Below are 18,247 nucleotides of genomic sequence, written 5' to 3' on the forward strand. Positions count from 1 at the left end.
GACCTTAGACTGTATCCAGATGTTTGACTTCATTAACATCTTTTTAATGCAGTTATAACTTGTAAGCCTTTCATGTGGCTACAGTAACCCGTGTCAGTGCTGGATTAAACTTCCTTGTCTGGGAAAAAATCTTCTATAATTAATGTGTTGCATAACAAAAACTGTAGGATTACCGCTTCTTATGTCATAATTACCATGGAAACACTTTCAGCCTTGACGCATATGGGTCAGCCGTAATAAAACAAAAATTTCAAGTTTTCCCCTGACACACATGCCGCTGTTTCCTTATTTTTGGCTTCTGTTTTTCAGATGCATATTATTTTACTGTTACACTCTTCCCTTTTTGTCCTTACACCAATCTGGTTTAAGGTTTGTTTTCCCAACCCACTTGCTCTCTGTTGTGGAGGTCTTTGATGTCATTTAGCTGCTACTCTAAAAAGGACCTCTGTCTGATGTCCTTTAACCCTCGGATGCATGAGTGACTGGAGCCTGCACTCTTCCATAAGTGGGTCAAAAACCACCCGTGTTAAAATCGATTTGTTTTTGTCCCACTTTTGTCATTTTGGTCAAGAATGATTTAATGTTTGAAACATTTTGTATTTTTCACTTTTGTAAGATTTTTAAAACAACAATTATACAGACAATTGCTCTTTCATTTTTTTTGGCTTGCTCCCCCTTACATACAGTACATACACACAGTTGTGACAAACCACCTGTTTCTGACTGTAGTTGCTACACAGAGGTTTTTTTGCATTCCCCACACCGGCTGCTGACTTTATGATCTTCATTAGTTGGATCTGAAGTCTTGCCGTCTTTGGTTGGCCCTGTTTGCTTTTTTTTCTGTAGCTGAATTGTGGCTTTTGTCACCCCACACCTTCCTATTTCTTCAGTGATTGGGGTTTGCATTTGGGGCAATCTTTCAGTCAGCTTCTCATATGTGGTGTAGCAAGCTCCTTTGAGAGCTCAGTGAGGAGGACCCGTTATGCAGTGGTCATACAATTCTTGAATTCAAGGTGCTGAGCAGTGAAAAAAAGTGTAGGCACTCACGGTGGCAATGTCAAGTTGTACCACAGCACCATGGGCCACCTATATGTTTTACAATTTCAGAGTGTAGAGTAGGCGCGAACCATCTGAACCATAGTATCTACACCTTCTTTGGTCTTATTGTACAATGTGATAAATTATGTTTTCCCCTTTCTAGCATTTTCATCAACTATTTTCTTGTGATACATCATTCTCAGGAGTACAACAGCCACTTCGTTCTTTCTGACATAGCTGACTATGGTAAGCCTGCCATTGAATGCACACTGTGCTGTAAACCTCCCAGAACTCAGAAGCCTTCTTCAGACGAAGGATTTCTGCCTTGTCCTATTGTAGAGTCCTCACAATAGTGTCCCAGGAGACACTGTGGAAGAGGTACATTGGAGAAGAAAAAATCTTCTTCTTCAGCTGTGTGTCTCACTGAGGAAACCATTCTAGATCTTGCAAAGAAGGATGTGTGCATCACAGAGCCAGAAGATCTTTAGGCCATACTTGATTGGTTTGTTTGGCATAGTAGTTCACTGTAGAAGTTAGGGCTGCTCAATTAATCGAATTTTAATCACGATTACGATCTGGGCTTTCAACGATCATTAAAAATGAGTGAGCCGATTATTAGCCCCTCCCTCGTTTATCCGCGACACCTTAAAGGCCGGTCCGTAAAAATATTGTCGGGCATAAACCGGTCCGTGGCGCAAAAAAGGTTGGAGACCGCTGATTAAGAGGACCCGAGGGAAGCTCGGAAAGCTAAGTAGAAGTTATTTGGAGAGGAGAGTGACTGCCGTTGGTTGAAAAGAGAGGTAAAAAAAAACTTCAGTGGTGTTGCACACTATTTTATATTATTTTTTAAAGTCATTGTTAACCCTTTAAAGCCGGTCAGAGCAGCACGCTCCGTTTTGTGTAACTATTTTTAAATCCCTGTAGAACCTGGACCGTGTAAGCCAGCGCAATAATTTGTTTTGCATATGAAACCGGAGGAGTTGTACTTACATCTTATGCCATCAGCTTGTCCTCGGTCACGGTTTCCTTCCACATAAAGCTTTGCAAAAATTGCATAAAAAGCTCTTGCAGGAACAAAAACATAATATTCCAGAAACACGCTTTGCCGATCCGATCAGCTGTTCGTAACACTTCCCACAGTGAAACAGACGTCAGCGCGAACTGTCGCATGTCCGCCATTTCCTGGCCGAAACCGGAAGTGACGTCATTTTCGCGGAAATGTAGTTTTTTACTTGTAAGATAAGATAAGATAGAACTTTATTAATCCCTCGGGTGGGTTCCTCTGGGAAATTCGATGCCTTAAAAGCCTATACTGGTCATGTTTGACTTTTCTGAATAGTTTCTGGGATGCTTGGAACTCAAATTGCACTGCTGGAAATAGTTTATTTTGATGCACCTGCTGTTTTCTTTGCAAATTTGCATCATAGGATTGTTTTTTCGTTTTTCCTGCAGTATATAAAAATTGGTGTATCTCCATAATAAAACTATGAACACACTCAAAATAAATTTCCTGTTGTTGTAAACTATTTTTTGCAACTTTTTTGTATTTAAAGTTTTGAGGGATAAACCTCTTAAATTTCTCCAAGTAATATATGTAAAAAAACAAACAAAAACGATTAAAACATTTTTTTGTAGTTTATTGCACTTTTTTGCAATTAATGTAGTTACTATGGACTTAATGCATACATATTATTAAAATATGGGCTATAACAGTTGTATAGCAACTTGAAATGCTCCCATAAATGGCACTACAACATGTAAAAAAATAATATAAGCTCTGGCGGACTTGGTTCTATAGTAGGTCTTAAAGGGTTAAATAAATATCCTCAAATAATCGAGATTTCAATTTCAGTGAAAATAATCGTGATTATCATTTTTGCCATAATCGAGCAGCCCTAGTAGAAGTTTGAACTAGCGCTGGGCCATATCATACTGTTCACGGTAATACCGGTATACTGTTGTTATTACTGTTTTCAGAAATTAAGGCACACTTAAAATCAATCTTTCGATTTTTCTGAAAAACCGTGCGCCTTATGTATGAATTCTGGTTGTGCTTACTCACCTCAAAGCGATTTTATGTGGTACATGGCGCTCGAAAATCTGTCAAAAAAATGTTTTAGTATGACTCTCGTAAGCTACGAAGCCGCACTGCTTGATGGATTGTCGGAGCATTACGGCTACCGGAGGCAGGAGCCTGGCGGAGTGATACGTACTGTGCTTCAACATAATATTACCGTATTGTGTGTGTATAACCTCTTTCTAAGTTTTGTGGATATTATACATGGTTATGCTCAGGATATGTCGGCCGGTTTCCACTGGAAATCCCTTTTGGTTAAACTGTCAGTGAGGAATTTGCATTTGCACTGTTAAATTTTTACATAACTTTAATGCACATAAAAAACAGCTGCTTGTTTAAGTGAAAATACATTGATAGGTTTTTTGGGGTTTTTTGTACTAATAACGTTGTGGAGTTATCAATCAATTTTTGAATTATAATTATTATTATTAGTCAATTATATCATCAGTTATACCGTTATCGCAAATTTTCAAATATATATAGTGATAAATATTTTTGGCCATATTGCCCTGCCCTAGTTTGAACCTACCCCTGAATGGCACAGGTTGTTAATCTACATATTTACTAAGAATAAACTGTCTGAATGCTGAATGAAAGCTGTCTGTTAGTTCTTGCTGTGTAAAATAATCTTAGGGTGTGACACTCTTTGTGGTCCACAAAATATCCATTCCTGGCCGTCACTGTTGATAAGAATCAGAATTTCCCATGAAATTCCACAGGAAATGAATATGGTTCATTTTTGACCCAGTAATGGAAGTTTGGGGTAGTAATATGAAAACTACTATTTTGGTCCTGGTTATGTTGGAAAACCTATTGTGAGCTGCAGGGTCACATCAACCAGACCCTGCCGTAGATGAAGAACTGTTTGGTGTCGTGTTATTCAGAAGTCACAGCGGCTACAGAGCGTGTAGTGATGCTGTAGTCCTAGGTGGGGGATTTAGCGTTCATCAGCAGAATGAGACACTCACTTTTGAGGGGGCTGATGATAGTGGGCTTTCTGCTAGTGTATTTCAAGCCCAGGCTATTCCCCGCTGGGCCTAACGTGATACCACCATAGAAAAAGCTATAACATTTAGTTAGTTCACAGGAAGCAAAGTGATTGCAGAAAACTTTTAAAAGTTTTCCACAGAACATCTAATCTTTTCAAGCTTCTACCTTTATTGATGGGTTTTCATACCTCAGTATGGTAAGAAGATTGTTTGATGACGAATTAGTTTCTGGAGTTTTCCATGGGTAGCTGCATAGATCACCCTCACTAATTTCAGATGCACATCCAGCGTTTTTGTTCTATAAGCAGACCTGAAATATGACAGACATTTCTCAGTTCAGAAAAGCGTTTCAGGTTTTACTGCCAGTGAGCTTTCAAGGCGTAGTTTCGTGTTTTACTTGCATAGTTTTTCTCTTTTTGTCTTATTTTGTTTTTTGGTTACTGTCTGTCTGATTGCATTGATTACTTTCATGTACGTTAACCATATTTCAATACTCTCTCGCTGGTAATTGTTTTGTTTTTTTGCTTCGTGATATCTCAATCATGGTGCGTAAGGTTAACTAGTTATCTAACTCACTGCTAACATCTAAAATTGCTAACTTCTAAATCCACTGAACCTCATAGCTGTAGCTAGAGCTGGGCGATAGAACGATAACGATATGTATCGCGATATAACTTTTACTCGATAGAGAAAGAAACCGCGATAGACCTCGCCGCTCTTGTCCTCTTTAAAAAAAAAAAAAAAAAAAAAAAAAAAAAAAAGGTCAGCCAATCCAAATTAAGTAGCGCAGAGCCGAACCAATCACAGCCGCAGCGTCACGTCGCGTGACTTGTTACGTACAGCACAAGTGCCAAGCCGCACCTGTGTTTGTTTGGGAAGCAGCCAGCGGGTAATGGAGCCAGCGCGTAATGGAGGAAATGAGTGTGCCGACTAGAAAAATCAACCGAGCGTGACCGAAGAGAAAACAGATGATGGTTCCAATGCCGGAGAGATTGTCGAACGGAAGAGCCATAGAAGTTCCGTAGTGTGAAGGTATTTCGGCTATTTCAAGTCTGACAAAAAACAGAGTAGCGTGCACTGTAAATTGTGCCGAAAGCAAGTCTGGAAATACAATAAACTGGTGCATGCGTCACACTGTGCGCCACGTTATTGTTTCGGTGAAATGAATTTCTACAATACTGTTACTGTTAATTCTACTCTCTGCAGTGTTTAAATGCTTACATATACACACAGTTACTGTCCCTCCACACATACGACTCGGTTCTGCTTCTATGCCGCAGCTTTGTTTACTTTTTCCCACCGAGGCATCTAGACTTCTGATTGGCCAACATTTCCGCACGGTTAGGAATCTAGCGCCACCTGCTGCTTTGGCATGTTCATAGCAGCGTTTTCCTTCATTTCTGCCTTTATGTGTGGACGGGATTATTTTTTAAAACGAAAACGGAAAATCTCAGTTTTCAAAAATACCCGTGTACGCGTGGACGTAGCCTCAGTCTCTGACTGGAAGCGCTAATTCTTCATTCGGCTTTTGTCAGACTAAAGTAACTGTTAAAACTGTTTGAAAAGCTCAGCTATACAACAAGGAGAGATTGAGAATTTCCTTTTAGTTCTCAGTTTATTTGATATTGACAAAAGTTAGTCAGTTTTGTCTGTTCTTCTGTAAAACAAACTAAGATTTATTTTTAGAATTAATATTTTGTTTCTAAGTGGAATTGACAATTTAGTCTGTTTTGTTTGTTCTATTTTGAAACTTAAACGCTTTAGCGGCTGCCTTTTGTGTAGTTTGCAATATTTGCCTTTATTTATCTGAAAAAGTCTCATGTTCCTTAAGTACATCTACCCTGTTGAACTTATTATGGGAAATAAATATTTAAATAAAAACAAGTTGCTGATTATTTCACATTTTACTTGTGAGCAACGGCACATTTAAATCTTACAAATATAGTTATTTGGCTTATATCGTGATAGATATCGTTATCGCCTGAAATGAAAAAAACATATCGTGATATGAAAAAATCTCATATCGCCCAGCTCTAGCTGTAGCTGTAGCTGAAAGGTTTTTCAACCATTTTTAAAAATTCGCATTGGACCTTAGTGCTAAATAAGTTTGAAATAAAGTCCCCAATTATTTCTCTCTCTCTATCCACTGTGCGTTCAGATATGTACCAACACATCTCTGCTCGTCCATCTGTGCAACTCAGTTAGCGTTACAGCAGATTGATAGTGCAACAGTAATTGAGCGGATACATTCAATTACCCGCAGCCCCACACACCTCAGTCCCCATGCCAGTCTAAGCTGCCCGGGTTAACTTTTCTGGAAGAAAACCTGTATATTAATCACATATTTGTAACAAAGTACTTGGTAAATAAAATATTTGCTGTTGTAGTTGCAGTGTATGAGTTCTTGCATTTTATTGATCACCCTGACTGTTCACCACTTATATTTTTTGTTAAAATGTAAGCACTATTGCAATGTTATAAGAATACAGATTGAAATGGGCATAACCCACCTATCAATTATATAATATGCTTGCTTCTACACGTTTTTTTTTCTGTCTTGATAGTAGGGCTGGGCGATATGACCCAAAATTCATATCTTGATATTTTTTAGCTGGATGGCGATATAAGATATATATCTTGATATATTTTTTTAAAGACATAAAGTAAGAACAAAAAGAGAGTTCTTAGTCAAAGCTGTGTCCCAGATGTCACACAGGCACTTTTATTAACATAGAGCAGATGTACATAAAATTTACTCAAAAATAAATTATGAGCATTTATTAAATAATAATGCTCCATAAATAAAAGAAAACAATGTTGTTTTTGTGCATAGCAAAAAGCTCACAATTGTGCAGTCAAAATGTAAACTAAAAGACGCTGAGCACAATAACAAAGACAGATTTCACAGCTGCTCTGTTCCCAACTTGTACTGCGTGACTGACAGCCTGGAGTTTGAAATCCGCTTTGCAACAACGTCTCTTAACAGGTGCCATTTATGGTCCTTATACACAGTGGGGTAATATTACGTTGAAGCACAGTACGTATCACTCCGCGAGGCTCAGCCGTAATGCTCCGACAATCCATCAAGCGGTGCAGCTCCGTAGCTTACCAAAGTCGTACTCAAACATTTTTTGACAGATTGCTGAGCGCCGTGTTCCACATAAAATCGGTTCGCGGCCATCAAGCACAACCAGAATTCATACATAAGGCACGCTGTCAACTTTTGAGAAAATGAAAGGATTTTAGTCCGTGCAGCACCTCTGGGCTGCATGGCGTTAGCGTGGTTAGCTCGTTAGCGTGTTAGCTAGCTAACACGTTGACGGCGTCCAGCCCCACGCACGGGGCGATGCGCAGTAACTCGTTAATGGAGATTTGCCGTGTCCATCTTGTCGCTTCCTGCAGGTGAAGCGATGGGGGAGGAGGGGGAGTTGTGTTCAGTGAAGGAGAGGCGAGGCCGAGTAACGTTGCGTAAAGACGAAAGTGTACGAAAGAGAGGCAAACTTGCGGCTCCACAAGTAGAATTATAACGTAACATAGACTATATCGATATAAAGGATATTGTCACATCTTATATCTCGTATAAAAATATATCGATATTTTTTAAAAACTCGATATATCGCCCAGCTCTACTTGATAGTTCTGTTTTGTCACTCATTGGTCTTTAAATGGAGTCAGTTCTGCATATTGGCTCTACCTGTTATTAAAATATGTATCCAGCCAGCTTTGTTCTCTTCCTTTTTGCCCACCTTCCATTACGTTTCTCCCTTTTGTCCCATTCAGCTGAAATGCAGGTCACTGAGGTGTGGTTCTAATCTCAGGTTAACCTGCCAGTGCCATAGCATTTTGCATGCACTTGATGGATAAATGGTGTGTGTGAAAAGGGAGAAAACGAGTTTGGTGACAAAGCCAGAGATTACTGCAGTGAGCAGTACCTACAAAAAAGGCAACACTGGACTGATAGCAGTGAAGAAAGTACCACTCGCTGTGTGATGCAGGGCATGTTTTTCAGTAGTGATTACTCACAAATCCCAGCTTAAAGACAGTTTGTGAGTATGTACTCTCTGTACACTATAACTTTTAAGACTATTGAAAAGTAAATTATATTAGAAGTAGGGCTGAAAGTGCCTTCTTTTAATGTCAGCAGACAATGATTTGGGGAATTGCTGATGGTCAGAGTGACTTCATTTGTGTTATTGATTAACACGTTTAGCTTGTTTCCCTATTGCTTCTTATTATTTATCACTAAATTAATTTAGGATTTAGAAAATGTAAATGACACTGACATATCATTTCAGAATGTGGGAAGTCAGTTGTTGGCTGTCCAGCGGTTGATTTGAAATGAGAGTGCAGTTGTAGTTGATGTCCTCTTCTCAGCTTTTTGCCTCCCTTTGTGTGTTTTTGACTGTGAAAAACTCTACTCACTGTTATGTGAGATTTATACTTGTGCATTAAATTTACATCCTCAAAAGATCATAACCAAACTCCGTTTTAGGACTGGACAATTAATTGGAAATGAATTAGATCTCTTATCAACATAATCTGGCCCGTGTCGGTTGTGAGTTATGCTGGTTGAAAACTGTGGCATGCAGCAAGGTGACAATAGAAGAAGAGATCCAGACAGTGATGGGTTTGCACATTTGGTTTTCACAACTACTACTTCTGTTTATCGAAAGTTGGACTATTCTGCAGATGTTAAAAATGATTTTTTTCTGTTCAGACACTTGAGATGTAAACATGTCAGGATCAGATTGCTTTGTATGGGGTCCATTTAAAATTCATAGTTCATTAATTGTAATTGAGGTAAAATGTTCAGTTGATTTTGATTTGAGATCATACCGCCCTAATCGTACATGCGGTGTAACTTGGATGTAAACTGAAATGTACCTCCTTGGAAATCTAGCGAAATTGCGTCGATGCAGCCTACAACGACTGTGATTGGTATCATGGTTTTCTCCGGTGCACTTCCATCTAGTTCTTCCCTGCTGCCATCTGTTGCATTGACTTAAAGGAAGAAACACCACAAAACTACTGTTTTAGTGGCAAAATTGCAAATTAACTCAAACATACCACACAGTATAGTATAAGCATAAATGCTGGTAATGGTGTTACCCACTTGCAAGTAAGCTGTGTCTTTATTCAGTGCAGAAATGTTAATGTGACGTGAAGGTTGACGTTCTGAGTTGAAGACAGCCAGCTATGTTTTTAGTGCACTTTAAATTATTTTTTGATTAATACATATAAGGAAAACAAGTTTTCCATCTTAACATTGTTTATCTTCAGTTGCTCAAATGATGCATTCTTATTGTACTAAAGGAAATTAAAATTTTCCTACTGCCTATTATCAGTTTCATTGGAAGCACTTTGAACTGCTAAGCTGCACAAAAGATGCTATACCAATTAAGTTTGATTTTGATATCCTGTACAGGGCTCACAAAATCTTCCAGTCGGGCTACCAAAATCTATCGCTGCCCTGCCCGTCGGACTATCATAGGAAGGAAAATTATATGTCAATGCTTTTGCATTCTTTCAGAAATGTAGCTGGGTAATTATGTCATTGGCATCGGTGAGCCACTGTCAATATGTGACATATTGAAATCGCGTTTGAATTTGCGCTTGTTTTTTGCTTTCACTTTGCAATCGCGCGAACTGTGTATAGAGAGCGACAGTACTGATCTGTGAGTGATGATAATTTGTGCACCAATTCCTCTGACATCGTCTTATCAATCATTAGCTTACTATGCAAACATGACAAGTGAAATCTCCCGCAGCAAGCTTAAACATGTGAGAGGTTGATCGCGCAGAGAATCGCTGAGCTTATGTGAGTGCGTGTGTAAAAGCAGCAGGATATATATTTTAGTTCTGCTGAGCCAAATAAGACAGGTCAGGGTGAAGAAGTGACAGCCAAAGAAAAGCTTACCACAAAATGGAAAAGTTATGACAAATCAGACTATAAGGCAAAAAGAAAGTGCAGCTTTATGGTTTCATGGACAAAAGAATTTCTGCGGCTGCAATATGACAAGCTAAATAACCAGGGCTGCACATAAGTGGTCCGCAGGTGCGCATTCGCTGTCAAAATAAAAAACGCGCACAAGATAAGAAGTTGCAACGCGTGTATGCGTACATAAGATTTTCTGGAGGACAGACATTTGTTTAGAACTCCTAAAGATGTCAAAGAAGCTCCTTTAACCCTTCTTAGGCCCTGGGACCATTTTTGGTCCCTTTAGTTTTTCAGTTACAAGCCATTTGCACTGTGTTGAATGGAATATAGCCAAATTCTCTAAAAAAAAGTTTGGCATAATTTCATTTCAAAATTCAAGTCTGACTTCCTTAAGCAATTACTTTGGTGTTCCTCCACCTCCAAAGAAATGTCAGGAGTCCGAACCACAAAAGAAGCACGTATTCTCGGTAAAGTGGTTGCAGGAGGTGAGCTGGCTTCAAACAAATGATGAACGCACAGAGATGTGGTGCGGAATGTGCCGTGAAAATCCCACTCTAGCGGACAAAAACAGTGCTTTTTATATGTACGCAAATGCACGTTGCAACTTTTTATCTGGTGCGCGTCTTTTATTTTGACAGCGAATGCGCACATGCAGACCACTTATGTGCACCTGTGTAAATAACATAATGTTCTGCCGGGTGTGTTGTTGGTTTTCCCTCGATTTCTGAGTCGACAAGCGCCTTTGTTACTGGGACCAGTAATTTTAAGAAAGGCCCCCATTAGAACCCATGAGAAATGCAAGAAATGCATTATTGCTCAGTCTGCAATATCTTTCCTGGAACAAACACCAATTGCAAATAACATACTAAAAATAAACCTGAAAAATCTCTTTAGTACTTGCAAAGACTGAACTACCACTGGCAAAATTTAGCAGTCTTTGCAAACTCTCTCTTACCCGTGACTTCAGTGGAAATTTCAAATTCAGGATCTGACACAGACTGATTCATGTCCTACACAGTTCTTACAAGTTCATAGAAATTTCTGTTTAATTAGAACAGTGGTTCTTAACCTGGGTTCGATCGAACCCTAGGGGTTCGGTGAGTTAGTCTCAGGGGTTCGGCAGAGCCTCCACTGTGACATGCACGGCTCATTTTGTGCACCAGTAAAAAACATATCTATGTCTTGAATTTGAAAAAAATCACGTTTTATTTTTCACTAAAGAGGGGTTCAGTGAATGCACATAGGAAACTGGTGGGGTTCGGTACCTCCAACAAGGTTAAGAACCACTGAATTAGAACCAAATATTTGAGTTGATGATTGTAATTTTTATACAATGTTGTAATTTGTGTTTCAACAATTTTTTGATTAATGTTTTGTTTCCGTTACAATATTATACTTTAATGTATTGTAACGGAAACAAAACATCAATCAAAAAATTGCTCTCTTTTTTTATTCGGGCTACTTAAATTTATTTTGGGCTACCAAAAATTGAAGAGTCCCTGCCCGAAGGGCTACCAGGGACTTTGAAATTTTGCGAGCCCTGCGGTACCTCTCCAGCTCCACTAGCTAAGACTGAGCAAAGATTCCCCTGATGGTCATATTTCTGTGGTTTGTTTTCAGATGGTCAGTAGTGAGTGTGCATGTGTGCACACAAACTCCAATGTCAAGTGTCATGTTTACCCAAACATGTTAATAGATAAGACAAGACCCACTGAATTTCCTGTCAACAAGAAGCATCATTATGGAGCACACAAAACTGACCTACTTAACTCAACCACAGTTGGCTGACTGTTGAAGCCTGGTGTGCTGTCATGTTTAGAAAACATGACCTGCATTTTGGCAGTATTTCAAAAAGTAGGAAAAAGGGTAAACCTGTTCAGTTGGAGGGTGGCTTTTCAGGAACCAGTTTGTAGTCAGTTAAAACTGTACTTTATAGTTTCTGCCTATGCTCATGTTGTGCATCTAGAAAGCACCGTTGTTTTTAAAAGGGAAAAGTCACGGGCTAACGAGAGCCAGCAACATTTTGATCACTCAAATCAAACCTAATTTATTTAAAAGCTCCAGCTTAATCATATTTAGCTGCAAATAATTTGATTATTAAATAATCCAATAATCAATTTGTAAAGAGTCAGGAATAGAATGCTTAATTTGAGAGAACTTGTGCAGTTGTGCAACCACAAATGCGCACACCTCAAAGTCTAGACTAGATAATAATTGGCATAGTGGTTTGAAAGTGACTAAAATACTGTGCATGTTTAAAGTACTTGCATTTTTTTCTTAATTTGTAAAAATTTTGAACAAATGATAAAAAATAAAAAGATTACAAGACATCCATATGTATATACGCATGTATACACTTTAGGGCTGCCACAAACGATTATTTTGATAGTCGACTAGTCACCGATTATTTTTGCGATTAGTCGACTAATCAGATCATCATCCATTGGACGTAAAACTACAGCTTATTGCACCAGCAGCATCTGCTCTTATATAACTATCATTAGCTTACAGCTTTAAGTGTTTAAGGTCTGTGCTAAGTAAAAATAAAGACAAGATGATAGTTTATTAAATTTTAATGAAATTTGCAGATTGTTTCGGTGAAGTTTAATAAACTCCTTGCTATCTAAAATATAACAGGACACTGGAGTATATTCTGGAGCATCTCACACTTCTGATAATCAGTTGTCTGCTTGACGTTTATTCAGCTGTGTAAAAACTATAACTTTAATCTCAGACAAACTGATTTACTCAGGAACAAATAAAATACTAAAAAAAAAGCCAAACAATAACATTTTAAGTTATCTAAGTGACTCATATATATTTAACCTGAGTAGCGAAAGACGGCGGTGGGTTTGAAAACGATTTGCGGGGAGTCCGGTGTTCTCACGGCGCTAGTGAGCCTAGCCCCCGGCTCGCTAACGAGCTAGTGGGTAACAGATGTCTCCGAAAACGTCGGAGCGCTTTTGAAAATATGTGGTGTCCTGATAAACTGAGCAGATATTTGAGGTTTACACAGCTACATTCTCGCCTGAAAATATGTTAAACGTTTATTTTGTGACCCAGAAAGAATAATAAGAGTAACATTAAAACTAACTAGCTGCCACCATTGTTGGAAACTGTGCTGGGCCGCGCTATGAATTCTGGGACACAGCTGCTTTTTCTTCTTCTTCGGGGTTTAACGGCAGCTGACATCCTTGTACATGCAATGCTGCCATCTTCTGTTTCAGTCCGTTATTACACTCTTAAATCCTGCCACTTATTCCTGCGTCTTTTGTGATCTTACAAAGCTTCAAACGACGCGTCGACTATTAAATCAGTCGTCAACGATTTTGATAGTCGACGTAATCGTGACTAGTCGACAAATCGTGGCAGCCCTAATACACTTATATACAAATGCCTATACACACACATGCACATGGACATAATACATGTATACATATACACATGCATACATTATCCAACAAGATAAAAACAACCAAAACTAAATAACTACGACAGAATAGACCCTGTTTCAAAGTGATCCAAAACCTGTGAAAATTGCTAGGTCTTCAGGTTTGATTGAAGAGGAGGTGATCTTTATAAATGAAGGAAGACTGTTCCAGGGTCTTGGAGCAGCAATGGAAAAAGCCTTGTCACCTTTAGATTCTGAACGTATCATTATTTGAAAATAATAGTGGGTTACCTTAGTAATGCTTTTGTAATAAAGAAGGTACAGTTTCTGTGCTAAAGGGGTCTAATACCTTGATTTCTACATGCCTCATCATATCAAGACCCACCCTCAGAGTGCAGGCTTCCTTGTGCTTCTTCTGTAAGTAGAATTGGAGGAAGAGTTTTCAGTTATCAGACCTCCCTTTTGTAGAATTTGGTTCGTGTTCTGATTCAGGAGAAAGACACCATCCCCTCTATTACTCTTATTTTAAACTTCTCTTTTGTATAAGTTACAATTAGGACTGGATCAGGTGAGCCTGAGCTGTCCCTCAGTAATGCTGCTGATTGTTTAAACTGCTGTGGGGCTTTCTGTGTTTGGTGTTTCTGGGTACTTTTTTGCCCCTTCTCTCTCTTCTCACCAACCAGTCATGGAAGATGGCTTTGCCTCGCTGAGCCTGGCTCTACTGGAGGTCTCTTCCTATTAAAAGTGAGTTCTTCCTTCCAACTATTGCCAAGTATTTGCTCTCGGCTTCTCTCAGATGTTGTAGGATCTTCACTTCAAGATAAAAAGCACCTTAATTGTTCTTGCTTGTAGTCAGTTTTTTTTCCCTCTGTAACATCAGCAGTATTTCTAAGCCAGAAATCAACAATCACCAATTAGTCAGCCTGGTTTTCTTATGGGTGCGATTGCTGGCATGATTTCATTGTTACACAATGGAATTAGAGCTGGGCGATATGAGATTTTTTCATATCACGATATGTTTTTTTCATTTCAGGCGATAACGATATCTATCATGATATAAGCCAAATAACTATATTTGTAAGATTTAAATGTGCCGTTGCTCACAAGTAAAATGTGAAATAATCAGCAGCTTGTTTTTAAATATTTATTTCCCATAATAAGTTCAACAGGGTAGATGTACTTAAGGAACATGAGACTTTTTCAGATAAATAAAGGCAAATATTGCAAACTACACAAAAGGCAGCCGCTAAAGCGTTTAAGTTTCAAAATAGAACAAACGAAACAGACTAAATTGTCAATTCCACTTAGAAACAAAATATTAATTCTAAAAATAAATCTTAGTTTGTTTTACAGAAGAACAGACAAAACTGACTAACTTTTGTCAATATCAAATAAACTGAGAACTAAAAGGAAATTCTCAATCTCTCCTTGTTGTATAGCTGAGCTTTTCAAACAGTTTTAACAGTTACTTTAGTCTGACAAAAGCCGAATGACGAATTAGCGCTTCCAGTCAGAGACTGAGGCTACGTCCACACGTACACGGGTATTTTTGAAAACGGAGATTTTCCGTTTTCGTTTTGAAAAATAATCCCGTCCACTAGTGCTGGGCGATATATCGATTTTTTAAAAAATATCGATATATTTTTATACAAGACATAAGCTGTGACAATATCGTTTATATCGATATAGTCTATGTTGCGTTATAATTACACTTGTGGAGCCGCTATTTTGCCTCTCTCTCGTCTGGGTTTGTTTGCCCCGCCTCTCACCCTCACTGAACACAAACCCCCTCCCCCATCGCTAAACCTCCAGTTGGCAACAAGATGGACACAGGAGCTAGCGAAGAGGAGCTCGTCGGAAAAAAGAAAACCAATGGCTCAATTATTTGGAGATGGTTCGGGTTCAAAGTGTCAGATGAGCAGCAGAATAATGTATTCTGTAGAGAATGTCGAAAAAGCGTCGCAACGAAAGGTTCGAGCACCACTAATCTTTACCACCATTTACAACTGCGCCATAAAGTGCAGTATGAAGAGTGTGTGAAATTGCGTGCTGTAGCCCAGACTGCAAAGTCTTCCGAGGTTCCTGCCGTGAAACAGACCACCTTACAACACTCATATACTCGTGCTGTGCCATATGATACAAAAAGTGAGAAGTGGGGGGAAATTACTAAAGCAGTGGCCTATCATATTGCTAAAGACATGGTCCCCATCTCAACTGTGGAACAAGAGGGCTTTATACAGCTGCTAAAAACTCTTGACCGAAGATACCAGTTACCTAGCCGGAAATACTTCACCAGAGAAGCACTGCCAAAAATGTATACTGATGTTAGACAGAGTCTCGCTGCCCAGCTCACCAAAGTGTCTCACTTCGCACTGACAACCGACATGTGGTCCAGCAGGACATGCGAGCCATATATGAGTGTGACTATACATTTCATGGAAGACTGGGAACTGAAAACTGCCTGTCTCCAGACCAGCTACTTTCCTCAAGACCACACCGGAGAGCATATAGCTGAAGCCCTGCAGGATGTGCTCAAAACCTGGAAGCTCAACCCGACGGGACTGGTTGCTATAACAACTGACAACGGGGCTAATATTGTCAAGGCGGTTCAACTGAACAAGTGGTCGAGGATCCAGTGTTTTGGTCACAGGCTTCATCTGGCCATTGGTAAGTGCAATACTGAATTTTTTGATTTGGAAAAAAAAACGCTAATAAATGAAAAGTGTATAGAGTCTCTTGTAGAGCTAAACATGCCTATGGACCACAAGACAAATATTTTTATAAGTCATAGCCAGCATATACATCTATCACTTAGAAATCGAAAGTTAGTTGAACAAATAAATAAACTATCCCTATTAAATCCAATAAACGTATTGGGGTGTATTTGTCTTTGTATTAGATTGAGTTGTGACACTAAATGAGGACCACAGCTGAGACAAGACAGGGATACATTTTTAAATACATAGTGAGATTAAAAGGTGTAAAAAAAACGAAAAAAAACCATGTTCTAATCATTTGGTGATCTGGTGATTTTACCAAGATAGTTTAACTAGAACCATTTCTAGGTTATACAATACACGACACATTTTGCAAATATTGTTAAGTCTTATGCATCACATTCTATACAACTGAGATGGATGTTAATTTGCCTTTGAGTGATTTGCATCTTAACATAACAATTAAAGTGATTTTAAAAGTTTGTATTTTGTGTGTCACAGGACATGCTATGGATGATGCCCGCATTACCCGGGCTATTTCTCTGTGTAAGAAAGTCATCAGCAGCTTCTCCTACAGCCGGAGGAAGAGAAGAGAGCTGGCTGAAGTGCAAATACAGCTGGGTCTTCCAAGTCACCAGCTACTCACAGAGGCAACAACTCGCTGGGGATCAAGGCTTCTCATGATAGAGAGAGTTCTGGAGCAGGAAAGAGCACTTTCTAAAGTCCTCTCTGTCGACATGAAAACCAGACCTCTAGTCCCTACTTGGCAGGACATAGAGGTCCTGGAAGCAGTTCAGAAAGCTCTCAAACCCTGTCAGGACTTCACTGATGCACTTTCAGGAGAGAAGTATGTGACCCTGTCCTATGTCAGACCTGTGCTACACCTGTTTAACACTAGTCTCCTGGCACCTGGAGAGGAGGATAGTGAGCTGTGTAAATCCATCAAGACCCGCATTGTGGATTACCTCAACAATAAATATGCAGATCCATCCACCAGTGACCTGTTGGACATGGCTTCTTTTGTGGATCCACGGTTCAGGGCGAAATACATCCCTAGTGAGAAGATTAATGCACTAAAACATAAACTCATCTTGGAGGCAGAGTCTCTGCTCAGCTATCAGGGTACGTGTTTGTCTGAGCTGACTGATCCAGCCGTGCCTGAGTCTGCAGACCAAGAAGAAGCAGCAGTAGGACACACAGCTAAAAAAAAGAGATCACTGGCAAGCTTCTTCCAGCACAGCACAGCCACCAACACTGGTTTCACAAAAAGGGAAGCAATCGAAAATGAATTTTCTAGCTACCTGTTGTCAGTTTGTGTAGAGAGTGATGCTGACCCTCTCAAATGGTGGAAGGAACATGAAGTTGCCTTTCCAGCACTGAGCCTCCTGGCCAAGAAATATCTTTGTGCGCCAGCTACCAGCTCCCCTTCTGAAAGGATTTTTAGTTGCAGTGGAAACATTGTAACCTGCCACAGGGCATCGTTGAAGCCTGATAATGTTGACAGATTAGTTTTCCTGGCACAAAATCTGTAAGCTGTACAGTTGTTGGCCTTGCTTGTTTGTGTTCTTTCTATATTGTTATTGTCATTGGAGATTTGCACAAAGACCCACTGACCAAAGAATGTAATTTTGTTAATTTCATTCAATCTGTTTACATGTTTGGTTTTTTGCACAAAGTACCAGATGATTGTTCAGCAATACACACAAAGAAACACTTTAGAAAACTTTAATTCAGTGTAAGCACTTTTTAAAGAGCAAGATGCCTTTGTTATTTTAGATCTGCATCTTTTTAGTTTACATTTTACATTTAGTTTACAATTTTTAGCTTTTTGTTATGTATGAAAAGAAAAAAAATGGAGCATTATTATTTAATAAATGCTGACAATTTATTTTTGACAATTTTTTCGTGTACATCTACAGTTGTATCTTAATAAAAGTTACATGTGTGACATCTGGGACAAGTACCTTTGACCAAGAACTCTCTTTTTGTTCTTACTTTATGGGATTAAAAAAATATCGAGATATATATCTTATATCGCCATCCAGCTAAAAAATATCGAGATATGAATTTTGGTCCATATCGCCCAGCTCTACCGTC

At 39.1% G+C, this 18,247-nt stretch overlaps 2 protein-coding genes across 3 annotated transcripts in view; both read left to right on the forward strand.

Moving 5' to 3' along the window:
* Nucleotides 1–18,247, forward strand: part of ncoa1 (nuclear receptor coactivator 1) — a 106,581-nt gene that overhangs the window by 17,087 nt on the left and 71,247 nt on the right. The window lies entirely within an intron of this gene.
* On the forward strand, nt 15,554–18,229 carry LOC308396914 (E3 SUMO-protein ligase ZBED1-like). The gene is made up of 2 exons (XM_080882546.1): nt 15,554–16,100; nt 16,652–18,229. The coding sequence occupies exons 1-2, from the start codon at nt 15,632–15,634 to the stop codon at nt 17,680–17,682; spliced, it is 1,500 nt and encodes a 499-aa protein (XP_080738672.1). The 5' UTR covers nt 15,554–15,631; the 3' UTR covers nt 17,683–18,229.

This window comes from Rhamphochromis sp. 'chilingali' (genome assembly GCF_963969265.1).
Source record: "Rhamphochromis sp. 'chilingali' genome assembly, chromosome: 5".
NCBI lineage: Eukaryota > Metazoa > Chordata > Actinopteri > Cichliformes > Cichlidae > Rhamphochromis > Rhamphochromis sp. 'chilingali'.

Bases quoted from the DNA above. Each gene is read 5' to 3' on its own strand.
- LOC308396914 (XM_080882546.1), top strand. From the start codon at position 15,632: ATGGTCCCCATCTCAACTGTGGAACAAGAGGGCTTTATACAGCTGCTA. The intron at 16,101-16,651 runs GTAAGTGCAATA...TGTGTGTCACAG, and splicing joins CAGGCTTCATCTGGCCATTG to GACATGCTATGGATGATGCC.